General features: G+C 42.0%; 1 protein-coding gene across 1 annotated transcript in view; it reads right to left on the bottom strand.

Annotated features, from left to right (window-relative positions):
- Positions 1-23,142, bottom strand: part of kdm5a (lysine (K)-specific demethylase 5A) — a 112,170-nt gene that overhangs the window by 31,577 nt on the left and 57,451 nt on the right. The window contains exons 10-15 of the mRNA XM_055650919.1: positions 14,678-14,797; positions 11,975-12,133; positions 7,300-7,481; positions 6,283-6,445; positions 4,584-4,703; positions 1,789-1,983 (exon numbers count right to left, since the gene is read on the bottom strand). Of these exons, the coding sequence (XP_055506894.1) occupies positions 1,789-1,983; positions 4,584-4,703; positions 6,283-6,445; positions 7,300-7,481; positions 11,975-12,133; positions 14,678-14,797 (939 nt within the window). The remainder of the gene's footprint in view (positions 1-1,788; positions 1,984-4,583; positions 4,704-6,282; positions 6,446-7,299; positions 7,482-11,974; positions 12,134-14,677; positions 14,798-23,142) is intronic.

Genomic DNA, 23,142 nt, shown 5'->3' with positions numbered 1-23,142 from the left:
TGGCTCAGCGCAGCCTTTGACAAAAATAACCAATCAGTCCCACTATCCTACTCGTGTTCCCCTAACTCCGCAGTTGTCTACCTTTACAAATTTAAATCCAATTTCCTTTCCACAAGGTAATATATTTCAGATCAGCATTTAAGACATCACTGCAATGGTACTTTTGTCAGGTATCAAAGCACCTTAACATAATTTGTAGTAATACTCTATCAAACCCTAAACATTCTGTTTTGGCGACAAGTATACCAGCTTTTCTTCACTGCGCAATTTTAGTCCTGGTGCAAGTCCTGACATGCCTATATCTTATGAGTTAGACAAAACACTCCAAATGAGATAATAAAACAAATTAATTATGAAGATTCAAAAATAAAATGTACATTCCCTCATTCATTCACACTATATATTTATATATCAAGCCAAAAAACCACAGGTTTCTTAAGTCTTATCAATGTATACTGGTCATAGACTCATAGATGTAAAGCCCCAGGTCCCTGATGTTGCATTACCTTTAAATACACCATTTGATTTATAACACCACACAGCATTCTTTCTTCCAAATTTCAACCTGTGTTAATTTGATTAGCCTGTTCGTATAATCTTGCTCCCTTACCAGTTTTCTGATTTATATGCTACTTATTTTTTAAATTATGTGTTGCCAAGAGTGCAAATGCCACTTTAACGTGCACTTTTACATGGTTTGATAATTTAATGGTCCAGTTTTGCTGCAGGTTAATCTAACTGGATTATTGGTTCTGTTTCCCCGCCCCCCCCACTAACAATGAAGATCGAAGGGGGAAATTTATTATATGGAATGAAATGCCAGTAGAAGTGGAAAATACAGATACAATTAGTGTTTAAAATGCATTTGGACGAGGAAAGGAATAGAGGGATATCTGCCTAATGTGGGGAAATGTCATCAGCATTAATAGGCATCAGTCGGTGTGGACGCGTTGAGCTGAAAGGCATTTTTCTATGCTGTACAATTATCTGACTTTCTCTATGACCATCTGATCTGCTCTTCATTTCCTTCAACTATGACCTCCATATCACAGTTTTTACATGTTCCATTGAGTTCATTCTCTTCAATTTTCCTGTGCCTCAGACATGTTGATGAGCAACACTGGGGCCACACAGGGGACGGTCCTCTCTCACTTCCTGTTTACCATCTACATCTCGGACTTCAGATATAACTCCGTCTCCTGCCACCTGCAGAGGTTTTCAGACGACTGCAATTGTGGGCTGCATCAGTGAGGGGAGGGAAACTGAATACAGAGGCGTAGTCAACGACTTTGTTGAATGGTGTGGGCTGAATAACCTGCAGCTCAACACCGACAATACGAAGCAGTTGGTGGTGGACTTTAGGAGGAGAGGAACACCCCTGTCCCCCGTCTCCATCAGTAGTGTGGATGTGCAATTTACCTTGGAGTGTACCTGGACAGTAAACTGGACTGGTCCAGAACGCCGAGGCCCTGTACAAGAACGGGCAGAGCTGGCTGTACATTTTGAGAAGGCACCGCCTCCTCAATGTCTGCAGTAAGATTCTGCAGATGCTCTACCAATCGGTGGCCATCTTCTTCGCTGCCTTGTGCTGGGGCAGCAGGGCGAAGGATACGGACGGCAATAGGAACAACAAACTCATCAGGAAACCATTTACGATTATGTAACTGCTGGTACTGCTGGGATTTGCAGTGAAAATCACGAACAATCAGACATCTTTAGAAGAGCCAGAACAAGCACGATCGCCAAATGGACCATTACCACAGGTTTATTCTACGAATTTGTGCATACCATCTGGAAGACTGTCTTCCTCAATTGCCTCTCCTCCTCAATCATCGTCAGCATCTCTTTGTAGACAGCAGCTGCTAACTCAACATCCAAACCCTCTGGATCAGCTGCCATTTTGCAGATCAGTTCTTCATGTGAAAACACGCAGTATCGGTGCAAACGCCGATAATGGCTGACACACTGCCGACCCATGGGGAGCTGAAATCAATTGAAGCCACAGAATAAATTCCTGAAAGTGACAGTCCACCATAAAATTAAAATGTTCCCAGCTTAAAAGTAAGTATACCATTTACAGGTATAACAATCCAAGAGATACCTTAGATACTCGGATAACTAATGTGATAATACATAATTCTAATATGCCATTTAGATCATTTATGAAAGAGTGGTGCAGGTGCACAACCTTTTATCCGGAGTTCTGGAAACCGAAAAACTCCAAAAACCGGCCATTTTTTTCCAGGATGTCGTCTGCACACGAAAGCTGGCGTTTGACCCGAAACGACTCACGGTCAACCCAGGTCTGTACTACTGTAGCGGCTGCCTCCTCCCCGGAGACCGGGGAGACACATAAACATCTGTAAATCATTGCTTAAATGTTAGTCAGTTAGTTTGGAGGGCTTTTATGTGAAGGGGGGGGGGGGGGGGGTTGAAGGGGTAAACTTTAATTCTTAGTCCCCTACCTGGTCGGAGAGGCGGGGAACAGTCAATGCCTTACCGGGTCGCCGTGCAGTAAGCTCCGCAACGCTGTGGCCGCCAACTCCCAGCTGGGGCTGCAGGCGTCCGGCCGCGGGCGGCGCTGGATTTGGAGCGCCTCGCAGCCAGGGGTAGAGTTGCCGGGGTCGGAGCTCCAACCGGCGGCGCCCGCGGCCGGACGGAGCCCCCAGCTCCGCGATGTTGGGAGTCGCCGACCAGGTAGGGGACTAAGAATTAAAGTTTCCCCCTTCACCCCCCACCCCCACCACCACATAAAATCCCTCCAAACTAACTGACTAACATTTATGCAATGATTTACAATGATTCCCCGGTCTCCGGGGAGAAGGCAGCCGCTCCAGACTTTTCAAGCCGCCCGCGCAACCTACCTAATCTACGCTAAAAATCTTCCATTCGGAAATCCGAAAATGTCCGAAATCCGACAAGTGTCTGGTCCCAAGGCTTTCGGATAAAAGGTTGTGCACCTGTATTTGGGAAAAATAAATTTGGAACAAATCCACTGCCTCTAGAAACATTGTAGCATATCCTTCAAGGTGAGACATGCACCTCCTCTTCTATTCCTTCATTGCTGCACCTCACTTATAGCATAATGCAGGTGCAGATTCCCATTTGTGTAAGGCAGCGACAGGAGAGGGGATACAGACCAAGACAAATGGCGAAGAAAGGTTGATACTAAGCATTGACACATTACATGGACTGTGAAATTGCTTAGTACTATTGAGTTTTGTTTTTGATGTCCGTGCATTGGCAGAGTGGCATCATATTTTTTTAGCATATTCACCACTCCCAACACACCCTTTTGCATTCCTCATTGAACCTGCCAACTGTAATGGTATAACAAGTAAATGGCCAGGCTGACATCGGCGGGTGGCTTAACTGGGGATTTTCTCAAGCATCTTGCACCTTGCTGTAACCGCTAGTGGTGTGCCAACCACGAGTCCAATAGGACAGCATAATCTTCTTCATCCTTCCCAACCTTTAGCCTGCAAAGCCTCCCTATTGAGTCTCTGAAAGGTTAATCTTGCTGCAAGTGCAGCAGCCCCCATTCAAATGAATGGGAGACACCAGGCAGCTTGTGGGAAAAGTTAGATGATTACTTTTATACATCTATATTAGTTTCAGTGTATACATTTTTTTTCCCGTGTATAAGGTTAAGCAATATTTTAATCTCTTGAACTTGATCCAATATCACTCAATGTCTTTAGATTCAGAGGTACTGGCATCTCTGACAGTGCACACATCTCTAGCTTTCAAAGTCCTTTAGTCAGTACACCTGCCTGTGCTGGGAGAGTGCTGGCATTAGAGCTTCTTGTGGAATACTGCTCAAAGGACAAAGCTAGAAGAGGGTCAAATAGGGTAATTGGGAATCTCCTCCTGTGTTTAGATGGAGATTGTGGAAAATATTCACTGAGGTAAACAGATCACCTGCAGATCCATCTTAACAGGCTCCTTATCTCATTACACACCATCATTATAGCACACGCCACCCTTTCCCAGAATACGAAATAAGTGTACAATGCATTCTGCAACTTGCCCAATAACTGCACTGCCTATAACCCATCCCAGTACATCTCAACTTAAACAAGTATTATCTGTCATCCACAAGTCATGAAAGCATGATGATGGGATTCACTTCTGGATGAGCATAGCTCCAGCAACATTCAAGATAATTGACATTACCCACGACCAAGATGCCTGTTTTGTTGGCATCCAATACACAATCATTCATTCCCTTCACTATGGTTATTGTGTGCTCCATCTACAATATGCAACATCTAAGCATCTTGGATAGCATCTTCTAAATCAGGCCTAAGACCACATAGGTGAACTAGGTAATAGATGCCAGAGAACAATTTGCAATTTCACATCCATATCACCAAACGTTTGGAAATACATTACTATTCTTGGTGGTTATTCTGTCTTAATCTTGAGATTGCCGATCCTACAGCAATCTGTCAACTTTGATAGATTCAACTGAATACGTACATTTTCTATGAGCATAACATGTGGCAAATACCACACAAAATAGATACACATTTGAAATGTCGTTTCATTAAAAATATTTTTTGATAAGTGACAAGACATACCCAATCTGCAGTACAGAAATTCACTGCTTCTGCAAAGTTGTATCCCTGGTTGAATCCACTGTGATAAGCTCTCGGGAAAGTAACCACAAACTCACCAGCACATTGATTTGTTCGGAACACCTGAGAATGAGTTAAAAAAAAATGTATATGATTGAAGATGTTCATTTTCCTCAACTAGAGAGCAAAACATCAATACGGACAGGACATTGAGAGGCAAAATACAGTTGCATCAAGGGATTATTGGAAAGGAAATGGTGCATTGGCCTTCATGATAAAATAATTTGGGAATTACGAACAAAGCTGTCTCAAGGCAATTACACAGAGGCTTGATGAGACTGCACCTGGTGTTAAGTTTTGGTGGCTTTATCTAAAAAATAAGGTAGACAAAAATGCTGGAGAAACTCAGTGGGTGAGGCAGCATCTATGGAGCGAAAGAAATAGGTGACATTTCGGGTCCAAACCCTTCTTCAGACTGATGTGGGGGTGGGGGGGGCAGGAAGAAGAAAGGAAGAGGCGGAGACAGTGGGCTTTGAGAGAGCTGGGAAGGGGAGGGGAAAGAAGGAGAAAGCAGGGACTGCCTGAAACTGGAGATGTCAATGTTCATACCGCTGGCGTGTAAACTACCCAAGCAAAATATGAGGTGCTGCTCCTCCAATTTATGGTGGGCTTCACTCTGGCCCTGGAGGAGGCCCAGGACAGAAAGGTCGGATTCGGAATGGGAGGGGGAGTTGAAGTGCTGAGACACCGGGAGATCGGGTTGGTTATTGCGAACCGAGCGGAGGTGTTGGGCGAAGCGATCGCCAAGAAATGGACAGGTATGGTTACGATATTTGCAAGTTTCAGACAAGGCTCACAGAAGTGAAGTGTCCAACAAACCCCAAATTCTCACAGGATAAACTGAACTGAGGGATGATTATTTGAATTAAACCACATCATTCTTGTAAAGGCTAATTTTCTTATTCAACTTTGCTGTGAGAATTTCACTACCATAAACTATTAAGTTTAAAAGCATAAAATGGGTGAATCCAAAAATAAATTTAATTTCTATTAAGAATAGCTTATCCAGGCTACAGAGAAGAACATGTAACCCACAACATTTATAATTTTTTGCAGTTGGGAAGTTCTGCTGCAGTTATACAAGACGTTGGTGAGGTCGCATTTAGAGTATTGCGTTTAGTTCTGGGCACCATGTTATAGGAAAGATGTTGTCAAGCTGGAAAGGGTACAAAGAAGATTTACGAGGATGTTGCCAGGACACGAGGTAAAGGGAGAGGTCGAGTAGGCTAGGACTCTATTCCTTGAAGCATAGGAGGATGAGGAGCGATCTTATAGAGGTATATAAAATCATGAGAGGGTAGATACTCTTGCCCAGAGTATAGGAATCGAGGACCAGAGGATATAAGTGAAGGGGAAAAGATTTAATAGGAATCTGAAGGGTAATTTTTTCACACAAAGAGTGGTGGGTGTATGGAACGAGCTGCCAGATAAGGTAGTTGAGGCAGGGACTATCCCAACATTAAAGAAACAGGTACATGGGTAGGACAGGTTTGGAAGGATACGAGCCAAACACAGGAATGTGGGACTAATGTAGCTTGGACATGTTGGGCAAATTGGGCCAAAGGGCCTATTTCCACGCTGTATGACTCAGGCCTCAGTTTTGGCAGCTGAGTGTATAAGAGAGAGAAATGGAAGAACATACCGGAACCCCGTGCTCCATAAGAATATTAGGATTCATGATGGTCACCAGTTGATGCAGCAGGTCTGGTTGAGAATGGAAGAGCTCTGGAGCCAGCTTCCGCATTACAAGTTCAAGTTGTTCAGCAGCATATCCCGGCACCCCATACCACGTCTTCGGTTCGCCCCTGTGAATGCAGTCACAAAATGCATGTTCATCCTTCCAGTTTCACAGCATGAAAAATGAAACTTAATTACAAAGGCAACTTGTACAGTTTTAGCAATAACCTCAATACACAAAATGCTGGAGTAACCCTGCAGGTCAGGCAGCATCTCTGGAGAACATGGATGGCTGAAGTTTTGGGTTGAGAAGGGACTCGACCCAAAACGTCACCTATTCATCTTCTCCAGAGATGCTGCCTGACCTCCTGAGTTACTCCAGAACCTTGTGTACATTGACCAATTAACCAGCATCTGTAGTTCTTTGTTTCTAAAACTCAATACACATCTACAAAAGCACAATGCCTTTGGGGAAAAAATATATAGTATAGTGTGACTAGTTTTTCTAGAATCTGGAACAAAAATTGAGCTGCTGGTGGATCCAAGCACATTAGATAGCAACTGTGGAGGTAGAGGGATGGTCAATGTTTTGGGTTGAGACCCTGCATCAGGACAGGTGTGCGACAGAATTATGGGAAGAAGGCAGGAGAATGGTGTTGGGAGGGAGAGATAGATCAGCCATGATTAAGTGGCGGAATAGACTTGATTTTACTCCTATCACTTATGGTCTTATGACATATCATTGTGATGTGACAAACTCCAAAGCTATTATTAATAACAAAACTTGCACAACATTAATTTAGGCTTAATGAATACAACACTCGAATTTGTATCACAACCCAACAAGAAGTATATTTTAAAAGATATTCCTCACCCACATACTATCTTGATGTTATTCTTTAATGACCACACTTAAATTTAATGTATTCAGGACTAATTGGAAGAAAGCAATATTATGCAATAGGTCAATATATTTACGAACCAGTGCAGAAAGTTAATGGAGTAGCTCCAGTGGTCTTCAATATGCCAGCAGAAGGAAGAGAAGCACATTCCCACGTAAAGCCAAGGAACCTTCATTCCAGAGATGTCAGCGTTGATGTGAGTTAATACAGACTGCTCCAAGACTGGCATGTTGTTCAAATTCCACCCCGAATTAGCATATTCCTTAGATAGCCAGCATGGGAAATCCAACAGGGAGAGGGGGCAGATAGTGTGGAGAGGCCAGAGGGAAGGAATGGGAACAGGGTGGAAGGTGAGAGAGAAGTGGGGATGATTACAGTGGTGGGCAGACAAAGAGTGAACACGAGTGGGGAGGGGGGGAAAACAGTAACATTTGTTAATTCTTTTCCAATTGACATATGGATATGTTTACATTCCGGCTGCATAGATTTATTTAACTAGTATCAATCTACAGCACAAATATTTCAAGAATAAAAGACAAAGACCAGAAACCTAAGAACACGTGAACTAAAATTATTTATCCAAGTTGTTCTCTATTATCAACGCAAGTCTCTTTTCATAATTTCAAGATGTAATGAATGTTGCAGTAGACTTAGAAGTCCCAGGGTCAACTTCAACCAGATAAATAAACCATGGACTTACATACAGTTTGTCGTCTGTGCAGCACCGAGGAACTGAAGTTTATTGTGTATTTGAAATCAAACATCCAACCTGCTGACCAACAATTACAGCTATGAAGTGCCAGCACTAACTCTCTTAATGTCATGAAGGGATGGAGAGACAGAGCCAGCATCATCGACCTTCTGACTAGCCAAATCCTCATTGTGCTGCTAGGAGGGAGGAATCATAGTCCTCTAGTTCCCGATTCTCCTATCCTGGGTAAAAGTCCCTTTTCATTCATCATATTAATTCCCCTCATGATTTTACACACCTCTATAAGATCAACTCTTACACTCCTGCGCTCCAGGAAATAAAATCCTAGCTTGCGCTCTAGTTCGGACCCTCAAGTCCTGGCAACACCCTCGTAAAAAGCGAGAGAATCAGTGTATGGTAATGAGGGCACAGAAATTCCCCTCTGCTTTCAGGAGAACTTTCTCAACCAGTATACAGCAAGCCATGAGAAGAGAACATTCTGAATTTGCCTAAATTGGACTGGAAGCAGTAACTTGAAAGTAAATTAGACTCAGAGGATTGGGAGACATTCATGATGACTACAGGTGGTAAGATAGAGCAAAATTAATTTCATGTTAAGCATCGAGCATTTACTACAGTAGAAAAGCTACAAAATGGACAATATATTGGATGGAAATTGGAAAGGCAAAATAGGGATTAAAAATTACTAGCATGTAAAATCAAAGAATGCAAATTGTTTCATGACTGTATAACAAACAAAACAACATGTTGAGCCTACTTGGCTTCAAAAAGACAACACGTTTGGTGTCAGATAGGGTTTAAGGATCTCATAGAGGTGTATCAAATCATGAGGGGAATAGATAGGTTGAATGCATAGTATTTTACCCAGGGTAAGCAAATCCAGAACCATAGCATATAGGTATAAGGTGAGGGGCAAGATTTAATAGGAACCCAAGGGCAACTTTTTCAATAGAACAATTTGCCAGAGGAGTTAGATGCGACAGGCTCTACATCTGCATTTGAAAGACTCTTAAAGAGGTACGTGGATAGCAACAGTTTAGAGGAACATGAGCCAAACTCTGGCAAATGGGAGCAGCTTAGATGGGAAATCTTGGACGAGTCAGGCCAAAAGGTCTGTTTTCATGCTATATGATGCTATGTCTAGGTACTTCATAGTACTAGTATGTTTTCCTCTTAAGATCATCGAGACATTGTTTTCCTCTTGAGATGACACGTTCCCTGGTCAACAATGGGCTTACCAGGCAATGCCCTGCCTAAGGCCATTTAGGAAAGGCTCTGATTGGTCTTGGTCTTTTCTCGCCTTGAGCTCTTCACCACCCCCCCCACCCCCCCGCTTTCAATCTGAAGAAGGGTATCGACCCAAAATGTCACCCATCCTTTTTCTCGAAAGATTTTGCCTGACCCACTACGTTACTCAGGTACTTTGTGTCTATCAATGAAATGGCACCACCTTCCCCAAATAGAGAAACCAAACTGGTGTGATTAATGAAGAACAATGCAAAATATTGGATGATATAAACATGCTAACATCTGTCTATCTTGGTATATGTGAAAATGGATATATTTCCACAACCAGGCGAAATACATTCCATCCATTAATAGCAACAAGGGAGGAAAGTTATTTTATTATTATGTATTTATTATTTATTTCGAACAGAATAAAAGAATAAAAAGCAAATGTGAAACAGCATACAAAAAACAAAACAAAAATATTTAAAAAGTGTCATAAACAATATCTTTAAATAAATGAAATCATATGTGTACGAGTGTGTCAAAGTGAAGAGGCACTGACATATATTTGATGATCATCTCTGGATACAGTAACGTTGCCATGGGATTAGAGAACACCCAACATTGCAATGCTCTTTTAAAATGGAGACTGGGATAAACCAAGTAATCATGGGTCTATTAGTTTAACTTCAATGAAGGGAAAATTAATGGAATCCATTTCAAAGAACGCCATAAACTTTAATTCATAAACGCACAGATTAATCAGGGTATTTTTTAATGGAAGATTATGCTTAACAATTGAATAGCTTGATTAGCTTACAAAATTTTTAAGGGGTTGGACAGGCTAGATGCAGGAAGATTGTTCCCGATGTTAGGGAAGTCCAGGACAAGGGGTCACAGCTTAAGGAGAAGGGGGAAATCCTTTAAAACCGAGATGAGAAGAACTTTTTTCACACAGAGAGTGGTGAATCTCTGGAACTCTCTGCCACAGAGGGTAGTTGAGGCCAGTTCATTGGCTATATTTAAGAGGGAGTTAGATTTGGCCCTTGTGGCTAGGGGGATCAGGGGGTATGGAGAGAAGGCAGGTACGGGATACTGAGTTGGATGATCAGCCATGATCATATTGAATGGCGGTGCAGGCTCGAAGGGCCGAATGGCCTACTCCTGCACCTAATTTCTATGTTTCTATTAGAAAGAAAGAAAAACATTGATTGAAAATGGATTAGTTAGGCTTATAAGATCAGCCCATATGGCTGTCTGGTTAAATTATTATGTCCATGGGATCAAAGGAATAATGGAAAATTGGATCCAAAACTGAAGCGTGGCAGGAAGTTATGGGTAATGAATGATGGATATCTTTGTGACTGAATAGCTATTACCACAGGGCTCACAGAGCTTGCCTTTTGCTGTTTTGTTTTAATCATGTGGAATTAATGTAGGAAGTATGACAAACATGCCTAAGACAACACAACAACTGTTCTCCATGACTAGCAAGCAAGGTGAAGATGATAATCTGGTCATCCGAGCATAAAAATGGCAAATGGACTTTAATCCTGCCAAGTGTGAGATGATGTATGTGACCAGGTGCAACAAGGCAACAGATTGCACAATAAATGGTAAGATCCTCAATATTATAGAGAATTAAACGGATTATATGTTGACAGATTCGTAAATGCAGCCTGGCAGATGAATAAGGTGATTAGAAAGGAAAACTAATTTATCCCTTCATTAACCGAGGCACAGAAAAGCAGTGGGCCTATGATGGAACAATATACAATACAAATTAGACAACTTAAGCTCTGCATACATTTCTGGTCACCAAACTGAAGGAAGAATGTAAAATGAGAGGACGCAGATGGAATTTATAATAGCCAGACAGCAAGACACTGATGTCGAAAATCTGAAGCAAAAATATTTATATTGTACATATAAAGCAGTCAGACAGCATCTGTACAGAGAGGTACTGATTTAATGTTCTTGTGCTGATGATAGGTCATCAATCTTTTTCTCTCACCACAAAAACTGCTTGATCTGTTGTGATTTACTAGGAGGCTGACAGGATGGGAAAATTGCAACTGTCAGGGGAAATCATTGCTTGATGCAAGGTCATCAACCTGTAATGTTAACTCAGTCCTTTACTTTCCACTGATGCTGCCCGACCTGCCAGTGTTCAGATTTCTAGCTGTTCCTATCTGGCAGTATTATTTATTTTTCCCCTCTATTCTCATTCATTTTCCCCAAATGACACTTCCTCGAAGGCAGCTAAATTATTAATAACAAGCTTTCATTCCATTCTCTGTTTCTCTTTATCTCCACCCTATCACTTTTCTTTTGTTCTCGTCATTCCACTTCCTGTTCTGCTATTTAATATATGGTTCTTTACAATCTTTCTCATACTGATGACAGATCATGTATGTTAACTCATTTTCTCTCCACAGGTGTTGCCTGGCCTACTGGGAGTCAGAAAGTCATACAAATTAGTTATCATCAGAGCATCAACTAGTTATATAGCCAGGTTATTTGAAGCACCTGGGAGATTTATGTTGGCAATGCAAGCAAACAATATAACCTTCTGAATTAATCATGGGTACTTCTGATTCTGATAAATGTCAAATGCTCTGAAGATTTTGCGATTTGATACGGTGCAATCTGCAAATGGCTACAACTCCAATGCACTCCAAGCTGAGTTAATTTTCCAATACAGCACTGAAGAAATGAGAACAATTCAATTTAGTTCCTCAGTACTCTTTTTCCAGTTGGGAAGTTGGCGCTAAGGTGGAGAATGTGGGAAAGACTTAACAATAAACTCTTACCTCCTCTTCAGGTAACAGCCTCCTTCTGTTCTCTTTGATTGGGAATCCACTGCCAAATTCCTTTGATGTGATGTCAGCACCATACTCCACAATAACATCCTCCTCAATGCTACTGACAAGTCGCCAGAATTCCTTCTCCACCAGCTCCGTTGGGACCATCTATATGTGAAGGAAGTAAAGGTAGAGAGAGAGAGAAGCAACGATCGAGAGGACGTGGCAATGAGCAGGCCACAGAGAGAAATAGGGAGGAGACCATCATTGGTATATGCCAAAGTGAAAGAAAGCAAGCAAACGAGAGGAAGATAGCGTTTGGGTCAGAGTTAAAGAGCAGAATCAGTGCATAGGTTGGAAAATAGAACAGACCAGTGAGAGCCAGAGCAAAGGTGGGCGTGTGCCAGAATGAGGGGCCAAGAGAAAACAAGTGCAACACACATGCAAGAGGACAACGAGAAGCGGAAAAGGTGGGAATGATAGAGAAAGAAGAGGGAACAACAGAAAAAGAGATGAGAAGAAAAAGAACATTAGTAACAATACTTGTTATGGGGTTAATATTTTACCCAGCACTATGTTTATAAAGATGTTTGGACCGAGGCATGCATTCATGGAGGTGGCTGATGGGCTGCACACAGCACAGCGGAAAGGTGGTGGCTGGGGAGAGATCAAAGTCGCAAGAAGAAGATTGCACTGGGCACGGGTTTGCAGCCGCTGCAACAAAGTGAGGTTTCTCAGAGTTGGATGCAGACATACGGCCTTGGATTAAACAAGTTAGTATATAGCCTTTTACTCAGTTATAACTGACATCATTCCCCCCCCCCTCCAATGATCCATTATAACGATGATTTACTGTGTAATTGAAAGTCCCAAGGAACCTTCATTTTGATAAGCTGACTTTGCTCCTCGGTCCGTTAAAATCAGTCAAAAAGTAACATAAAACATTCTATCATGGAGCACATATATCAGATACTGTTTTTTTTGGCAATTACTTTGTAATGAAGGATCTTTGACTGATTATTTATTTGCCCATTTTCAATGTCCATAATAAGCAAATCTTTGATGATGACATCTTTGAATCATTCAGTTCAAAACTAGAAAGTACAGCCTGTTAACATCCAACCAGCAAATCTAAGAAATTGGGATCTCCTCTGAAAGTCGTGTTCATGCTGACCACACCACTCAAGAGCCTGAACATGTGTTTGGAAAAGTAGCTAACTTTGTTATCTTTATTCATCCCTTACTGGTTTAATTTGAAATGAAATGAAATTGAAATGATTCAATTTATTGTCATTGTCAGTGTACAGTACAGAGACAACGAAATGCATTTTTAGCATCTCCCTTGAAAGGGAGACACAGGGCGTCGCGGTGTGCCCGCGCTTGCCGCCGTACATTCCATTACAGGCAAAGGTGGGTGAAGTGTCTTGCCCAAGGACACAACGACAGTATGCACTCCAAGCGGGATTTGAACCGGCTACCTTCCGGTTGCCAGCCGAACTCTTAGCCCATTGTGCTATCTGTGCAATAATTTCAACCTTATTGCAACTTGTAACTCTACCTCATTTCCCACCTATTCTCTCTAAGACCCCAACTACTCTCTCTCTCTCTCTATCTCCAATTCCTCTGTGTCAAGTGTAATACAAATCAGAATTCCAGAAAAAATGAATGCATAACACTAATTGTTGCAAACAGAAAATAAAACAGAAAACTGCTAGAAATATTCAGCGGATTCACAGAATTTGTGTAAAGAAGCCAAATTCACGTCAGATCAATGACTTCCATCAGAATTAATGAAACATCATCTCTCCACAGATGACTTGGTATTTCCAGGATTTTCAGTCTTTTATTAGAGAACTTGCATTGTCGGAACCATTTTCTTCCTAATGTTGAGCCAATCAATTTCTCACTAGCTGTAACAACACGTCCCAAACTTGCATTTTATGCTTGCTCATTTAAGATGAAAACCCCAATGCTCAAAACACTCCTTCACCCCGACAGTCCATTCTTGTGAATGTGCTCCACTCTGTGGCATAAAGTATGTGTGCAAATCATAAAAACAACTCCAAGTTTGGGAAACCAAAATTCTATACTAAAATTCAAAGAAATTTGAACAGTTTTTGCTCGTAATTTCATTTCTGTTTCAGCATTTATAGTTGTGCACGATTAATACATGGCTGTGTTAATGCCCAAAACTTCAGGGCATACAGTTGCCACAAGATATCCCATACAATTGCCATCATATCTGGTAAAATCTGGGGAAGATAACAAATTCATAGGCTATTTACCCCCAAAACATTGCTCAAATATACAATGGTGCTGACTTGGAAGTATTAATAAGTTTGCACTAACAAAGAGAATAACAAAAAAAATCTGAAGCAGGGTTTCGGCCAAAACGTTGCCTATTTCCTTCGCTCCATTGATGCTGCCGCACCCGCTGAATTTCTCCAGCACTTTTGTCTAACAAGGGAATTGTTCATTTGTCTGCAACAAACATTTTGTTTATATACTGGCATTAAAGTTTATATTTCTAACCCCATGTACTGGTTTGCAGTTAGTTTTGGATAAACCGATCATAATTATCTGATTTGAGTAAGCTTCAGTTAACTGCAATCTTCTGTGGGAAGATTTTGAACTACTTCACAACACACAAATAATCCTGCTCTGGTTGGAATGATTCCACATAAGCAGCAGTTAGGCATCAAACATACTTACATGTACTGGCATGTTGAAATAATCTGACTTGAAGTTATCTGCCATCTCACCGAAGCTCTGGAGAGTGTACTCCCTGACTGCCTGCTCAAAACCAAATGCCTCCGGGGGCTTGCTGCAAGCCTGTGTTTACGGAAAGAGGGGTGGGAGTGGGGGGGGGAGAAAATCAATAAAACATTAAAAGACAATTCATATTCACTCCGGATGCATTTTCCCCTACACCCAATTCTTTTTCTAGAACTCCCTCTCTAAATCTGCACAAAGCAATCCGACTATAGAGTGACAAGTGAATAAATTTACCAACTAAGGACACATTGGAGATTATTGGAGGATTAAATTATAGGCTAGAATTCTAAGAATTAAGTTGCAAGTTAAATATATGTCAAACTAAATTTAATCTAATTTAGGTAACAAGTAAATAATTGCATGCAAAAACAGTAAAGCTATTAAGTGATTCAAACAATTATATCGCAAGTGCACAAGCTGCCCTTAAATTAAATTATGTAATTCAGTGGGCAGATTTGGTTGGTGATATTGCTCCTGCAATACAGACTGCAGGGTGATTGTGGCGAGGAATGCTCAAAGACGGACAACACAGGGAAGATCAATGTTGAGGCCTCTGAAGATTAGACCTAACACTGGGGTGCCAATTCCTCACAACCCCAAACCTTCAAAGTGACTGTATGGAAAGTACCCCAACAAGGGAGCGGATGTGGGTAGGACATTGTGAATTAATCTTGTTTAGATCAAAGGCATAAAACTGAGCAAATCCATCCTTTCAATGTGCTCTACAGTTCGTCAGATCAAAGTTGATCTCCATTCAAAGTCTTATCTCCCATTTTCCATGATTAATAGGAACCTCTGTTTTGAATTAATTAAATGTCCTCCAGGGCAGAGAATTTCAAAGATTTACAAGATCTCCTCATTTTAGTTCTGATTGACCCTTATTCCAAGTTATGGCCTTAGTTCAAGACTCCTCAGCCGGGTAAACATCTTCCCTATATCTTGCCTGTAAGAATTTTATAAGTTTCAATGAGATCGCCTCTCACTCTCCTGAACTCCCGAAAATACAAGCCTAGTCTCCATAATCTTTCTTCGTTCAGCAGGTTTGCCACATTTGGAACTGTATGTATAGTAAATCTTCACTGTACTCCCACTATGGCTTGTACATCAATTAGGTTAGGAGACCGAAACTGTGCATAATACTCTCACTGCAATCTTATCAAGATCCTTTATAATAATGAGCAAACTATTTTCCTTTCAAATTATTTTATTCTTTTTCAGTGCCTTGTGTGGACTTGGGACCCTTTAATATTTTTAAAAAATCTGTTTTTTGTTTTATGCACCCAAGTGGAGCACCTCACTCTTCCACAGGTTTTCTACCATTCGCCCACAGATGGAGCTTGTCTTAATCCCCTTGAAACCTCCTTCCTCCCATCAGGTCCTGGTGTATAATACAAGATACCATGTGAAAAACATCTCAATGAGCCAAAATGTCTCTTATAACCATGGATTTCATACTGTGAAAAACAACATTTAATGCAGTATCTTCCAGTTCACTCCTAAATGCGGGTTATTTTTTAAAAGATTACGATTAAAGTTTGTGATATTAGATGCAGAAATCAACTTGAAGAGGCAACATTAAAGGCCAGTCAAAAAATACAGACAAAAAGCCAAGTGTTCACAACTTCCTTACAGAGGATGAACATTGTTACACTGTTCACTGAAGCCAAATACATTCCCTCCAAGTCAACGCTCACGGACCAAACCAATTTCAGAAGTTCCAGTGGATGAAGCCGTTTTCAATCAATTTAAATCTATGATAGAGGCCATAACAGGAAGGGTGATTTATTCTTATAGGCCACGTGTTTTTAACAGTTTTTAAAAGAGCTTTGCAAACTGCAGTGCCAGCAAGTATTGTATGCCCATCACAGTGACAAGCCTGTGCCTTCAATATAATGCTGCTGGATCTAGACCAGGATTCTTACCAGGATATGGGCATTGGCACAAAATATCAGAATGTGCCCAACACAATTCTTAGGTCTCTAACCTTGGGTTCCTAGTGCCAGCCTGTCCAATTTGGATCTACTGTAGCTGTTAAAACAAGTGCATTCCTGGTCTGCCCTTGGTTGTGTCCTCGTCTCCAGCCCACACCCACTCAGTCACCATTAAATTGCCTCTGCCACATGGGAACACAAGATGCTCTTTTTAAAGACTGGGAGTTCCTGGTCCCAGCATCCAACATCATACGAGAAATCCAATTTTACTTTTGGATATGGAAACTTGCATACCATTACAAAGCTGGTGGCAGCCCTGGGTCACGAGGTCAAGCATGTCCAAGGACCAGGATAGACCAGTTATTGTGGGTAAAGGGAGAGGAGATCCAAACTCAAAACAATGCTCTGGACTCCGGATTAAAAAAATATATACAAAACCCCACAACGTGACAAGATTAAATCTAAAATTTTAAATCACGTTAACATAATGAATTTACAGCATTTATTTGAATGTATTTGGTCATGCAACTTGGCAATGAAGACTTAAGTCTAAATTAACAATAATACAGGAGCTGCAGGAGGGGAAATAATGAATACAAGCTCTTAGATTAGAGTTCATTCTCAGGGACAAAATACATTCCTTAGAAGATATAGTACAGGTGCACAACCTTTTATCCGAAATTCGGGAAACCGAAAAGCTCCGAAAACCGGACATTTTTTCCAGGATGTCGGCTGCACACCAAAGCTCGCGTTTGGCGCCAAACTTGACCCGAAACGACCCACGGTCAACCCAGGTCTGTACTACTGTTGCGGCTGCCTCCTCCCCGGAGACCGGGGAGACACTTAAACATCTGTAAATCATTGCTTAAATGTTAGTCAGTTAGTTTGGAGGGCTTTTATGTGAGGGGAGGGAAAGGGGGAAACTTTAATTCTTAGTCCCCTACCTGGTCGGAGAGGCGGGTTGTAGCTCCGACCCCGGCAACTCTACCCCTGGCTGCGCGGAGCTCCAATCCAGCGCCGCCCGCGGCCGGAAGCCCGCAGCCCCAGCTCCGCGATGTTGGGAGCCGGCGGCCACAGCGCTCCGAAGCTTACTGCACGGCGACCCGGTAAGGCACTGCCTGCTCCCCGCCTCTCCGACCAGGCAGGGGACTAAGAATTAAAGTTTCCCCCCTTCACCCCCCCCCCACCACATAAAATCCCTCCAAACTAACTGACTAACATTTAAGCAATGATTTACAATGATTCCCTGGTCTCTGTGGAGGAGGCAGCCGCTCCAGACTTTTCAAGCCGCCCGCTCTACCTACCTAATCTACACTAAAAATCTTCCATTCCGAAATCCGAAAAATTCCGAAATCCGAAAAGTGTCCGGTCCCAAGGCTTTCGGATAAAAGGTTGTGTACCTGTATATCTAATCATATTAACCTTACCATATAACCATATAACAATTACAGCACGGAAACAGGCCATCCCGGCCCTACAAGTCCGTGCCGAACAAAATTTTTTTTCCCCTTAGTCCCACCTGCCTGCACTCATACCATAACCCTCCATTCCCTTCTCATCCATATGCCTATCCAATTTATTTTTAAATGATACCAATGAACCTGCCTCCACCACTTCCACTGGAAGCTCATTCCACACCGCTACCACTCTCTGAGTAAAGAAGTTCCCCCTCATATTACCCCTAAACTTCTGTCCCTTAATTCTGAAGTCATGTCCTCTTGTTTGAATCTTCCCTATTCTCAAAGGGAAAAGCTTGTCCACATCAACTCTGTCTATCCCTCTCATCATTTTAAAGACCTCTATCAGGTCCCCCCCTTAACCTTCTGCGCTCCAGAGAATAAAGACCTAACTTATTCAACCTATCTTTGTAACTTAGTTGTTGAAACCCAGGCAACATTCTAGTAAATCTCCTCTGTACTCTCTCTATTTTGTTGACATCCTTCCTATAATTGGGCGACCAAAAATTGTACACCATACTCCAGATTTGGTCTCACCAATGCCTTGTACAATTTTAACATTACATCCCAGCTTCTATACTCAATGCTCTGATTTATAAAGGCTAGCATACCAAAAGCTTTCTTTACCACCCTATCTATATGAGATTCCACCTTCAAGGAACTATGCACGGTTATACCCAGATCCCTCTGTTCAACTGTATTCTTCAATTCCCTACCATTTACCCTGGACGTCCTATTTTGATTTGTCCTGCCAAGCACCTCACATTTATCAGCATTAAACTCCATCTGCCATCTTTCAGCCCATTTTTCCAAATGGCCTAAATCACTCTGTAGACTTTGGAAATCCTCTTCATTATCCACAACACCCCCTATCTTGGTATCATCTGCATACTTACTAATCCAATTTACCACACCTTCATCCAGATCATTGATGTACATGACAAACAACAAAGGACCCAACACAGATCCCTGAGGCACCCCACTAGTCACCTGCCTCCAACCCGATAAACAGCCATCCACCATTACCCTCTGGCTTCTCCCATTCAGCCACTGTTGAATCCATCTTGCTATTCCTGCATTTATACCCAACAGTTGAACATTCTTAACCAACCTTCCATGAGGAACCTTGTCAAAGGCCTTACTAAAGTCCATATAGACAACATCCACTGCTTTACCCTCGTCAATTTCCTTAGTAACCTCTTCAAAAAAATTCAAGAAGATTAGTCAAACATGATCTTCCAGGCACAAATCCATGTTGACTGTTCCTAATCATACCCTGTTTATCTAGATGCTTATATATATTATCTCTAAGTATCTTTTCCATTAATTTGCCCACCACTGAAGTCAAACTAACAGGTCTATAAGGTTGCTAGTGTTTTTGTGTGACTCTTAGAACCCTTTTTTGTAAAACAATGGTTTGAACAACATGCGCATTGTACGCCAATCGCAGTCGGGGACTATTCCCGTTTCTAATGACATTTGAAATATTTCTGTCATAGCCCCGGCTATTTCTACACTAATTTCCCTCAATGTCCTAGGGAATATCCTGTCAGGACCTGGAGACTTATCCACTTTTATATTTTTCAAAAGTGTCAGTACTTCTTTTACTTTGAACCTCATAGTATCCATAGCTACTCTACTAGTTTCCCTTACCTCACATAATTCAATATCCGTCTCCTTGGTGAATACCGAAGAAAAAAAAATTGTTCAATATCTCCCCCATCTCTTTTGGCTCTGCAGATAGCTGTCCACTCTGTCTCTCCAATGGACCAATTTAATCCCTCGTTATCCTTTTGCTATTAATTACTTCGGAGGGTAACCAAAGTTTCAAAATAGAAACACGTTGCTGCCATCTGCCCAAACTAGTATTTTAATAAGACATATCAGCTGTCGGAATAAGATAAAACTTGGGCCTCAGCAACAACCAGTTGTGCATGGTCTGCATTAGTAATGTGGAATGATTGCTCATAAAAATCCAGGATAATCAAAAGTAGCAAACACAGCATGTAAACTAAATGTTAGCTGGTAAAGCCAACAGCATTCGGCAAAAGCATTACATAGAACACAGAACAGTGCATCATTGGATTTGGCCCTTCGGCCCACAATGCGTGTGCCAAACACGATGCCAAGTTAAACTAATCTCCTCTGTCTGCACATGATCCATCTCCCTCCGTTTCTTGCCTATCCATGTGCCTATAAAAAAGCCTTTTAAATGCTACTATTGTATCTGCTTCCTAGATGCTGGAAAACCGAAGGTAGACTAAAGTGCTGGAGAAACTCAGCGAGTGAGGCAGCATCTATGGAGCGAAGGAAATAGGCAACGTTTCGGGCCGAAACCCTTCTTCAGAGCAATTCCTTCCTGCATACATATTCATTGTGCTCCATTGTTAAGCTAAGATCCATGCAAACTATGTAATAAACAGTGAAAATATAACGTGTGCATTGCTTAATTATAACTGATATTAAATAAAAAATGGAGCAGATCTCCAAATCTTTAAGAAGTGCCTTTCACAAAAGGGGGCAGAAGACCAAAGATTACAGCAGTGGAAATAGAATTCATGGTGGTGTTTTGAGGTCACTGAGATGAGAGAGACATAGTCTAAAGTCTGAAGAAGGGTCTCGACCTTACTTAAAATCACTTTGCTCACTCATAAAAATCTGACAATGGTACAAAGCACCCCGTCCTTCACCACCAACTTTAAAGATTTGCAGTTCAGTTTGAAAAAAAAAAATCCATAATACTGAAATAACCCTTACGAAAACTTTGCCTGGCGCATAAAGCACTTTGTAATGATCGGATCTCAAACTACTTTTTTTCCCTTTGTAGTACCCAACATAGCACCCAAACAAAGCCACTGAAAATTTTCGACACCATGTCTGTTTCTATTAAATGGCATGTAATCCACAGGGGATAGAGTTGCCTTAACATGTTCTATTGAACAAGATACAAGAACCTAAGTTCAGTCACAAACACATTCTTCTCATGGGACATTGTACGCAGCTGAGAGGCACAACATTTGATAATACTAGCCATCTCTTATTTTCCCAGATGCAATGTGTGGGAGAGATATTGCAGGAATTTGGTGGGGGAGATATTTTGTTCCGTTTCTCATTTTTTTCTGATTAAGAATGTAGAAAAGGAAATAAAAACTTCTTATTACATGAAATATGATCTCCAGAAAGCAAACCAGCAGCACAGCTCCTTTCCACATGGCATCCTTCCAATAGAGATCCAAATTGAAGAAGTGTTTGTTGAAATGAGTCTGTGAAACTTGGACCATTGTCAGAATTGAAAGTAAAACTATACACTATGGTAGAGAACTCAAATAAATGGGGAATAAACATCCCGAGGGGTAAAGGAAAAGCACCAGCGATATAATTAATTAGGAACGTGGCTCAATACAGTGTTTGAAGGTGAAAGGTAATATCTATTACATTTTTATTTTTACATAATACCTGCTATTAAGACACATCAAAAGCTCTCCCTCAAATTTAATTGCGACATTACAAATATCAGAGCCTAGTTCACATCAATATCAATTACATTTGAATCCTAAAAAATAACAGGGTCCGACACTTACAGAAACATTATGCTATGTATCGCCGCCTGTAAACCTACACTATTGTGAAGATAGACACAAAAAGCTGGAGTAACTCAGCGGGACAGGCAGCATCTCTGGAGAGAAGCAATGGGTGATGTTTTGGGTCAAGACCCTTCTTCAGAGTGAAGCTTTACTCCAGTTTTTTGTGTCTATCTTCAGTTTAAACCAGCATCTGCAGTTCGTGCCTACACAACCTACACTGGCAATGCGAGCAAGCCTTCATTGCAGGCAGATAGACACAAAACACTGGAGTAACTCAGCGGGACAGGCAGCATCTCTGGAGAGAAGGAATGGGTGAATTTTGGGTCGAGACCCTTCTTCACACTGAGATTAAGGGGAGAGGGAGTCTAGAGATATGGAAGGGTAAGGTGTGAAAACGACGGAGCGAAGCAGAAGCTGTTCAGGTAATTTATTCATTGCAAGCAGACAATGACCTCTGTTAAGTCTGTTATAAAATTGGCACACTTGGGCACAAAGTGTTGGTTCAAAATCTAAATCTAGCCCAGCCAGGGCTGAGAGCCTAAACGTTTGAGAAAGAATTTGGATAAACACACGGACAAATGGCACCAAAAGAAACCCAGATGGATCCAGAGTCAATACAGATTGATATAAAATCTAGAAACAAGGAACTGCAGATGTTGCTTCACGCAAAAGGACACTGAGACACCGGCACGCAAAGTTGGGCTTGGGAGTTGGCTATGGGAACAGATCTGCCAGCTCCGACCGGCCGGAGATCCAGAACCCTGGCCGCAGGGGGGAAATTAGACCCGCCAATTGGCTGTGGAAGTCAGCTATGGGAATGGATCTGTCGGCTCTGGTTGTGCCGGAGTTCCAGAGACCCTGCTGCAAGGGGCAAATTCGACCCTCCGATTGGCGCACAAACCCCAATGTTAAATCAATAACCCCACTCTCACCATCGACAGCACCACTGTCTCCCCATCTCTCCAGGCCCGCAACGTTGGCGTGATCTTTGATTCCACCCTCTCCCTTGAGCCTCACATCCGCCACGTCATTAAAACCTCCTTCTTTCATCTCTGCAACATCGCCAAACTCAGACCCTCTCTCACACCTCCTGCTGCTGAAAGACTCATCCATGCCTTCATCTCCTTCCGACTGGACTATTGCAACTCACTTCTCCTTGGCATCAGCTCCACCTACATCAACCGACTCCAACTGGTCCAGAACGCAGCCGCCCGACTCATCACCCACACCAAATCCTGGCATCACATCACTCCAGTCCTCAAACAACTTCACTGGCTTCCCATCTCCCACCGGATCACCTACAAAACCCTGATACTCACCTACAAAGCCTCCACCATCTGGCCCCCCCCATATCTCACTGACCTCCTCTCCCCCTACCAACCCTCACGGTTCCTCAGATCCACATCAGCCGGTCTCCTCTCCATCCACAA

The sequence above is a fragment of the Leucoraja erinacea genome, chromosome 19 (genome assembly GCF_028641065.1).
Source record: "Leucoraja erinacea ecotype New England chromosome 19, Leri_hhj_1, whole genome shotgun sequence".
NCBI lineage: Eukaryota > Metazoa > Chordata > Chondrichthyes > Rajiformes > Rajidae > Leucoraja > Leucoraja erinaceus.
Note: the sequence above shows the minus strand (reverse complement) of the source record. Positions and strands in the feature narration are given on the sequence as shown.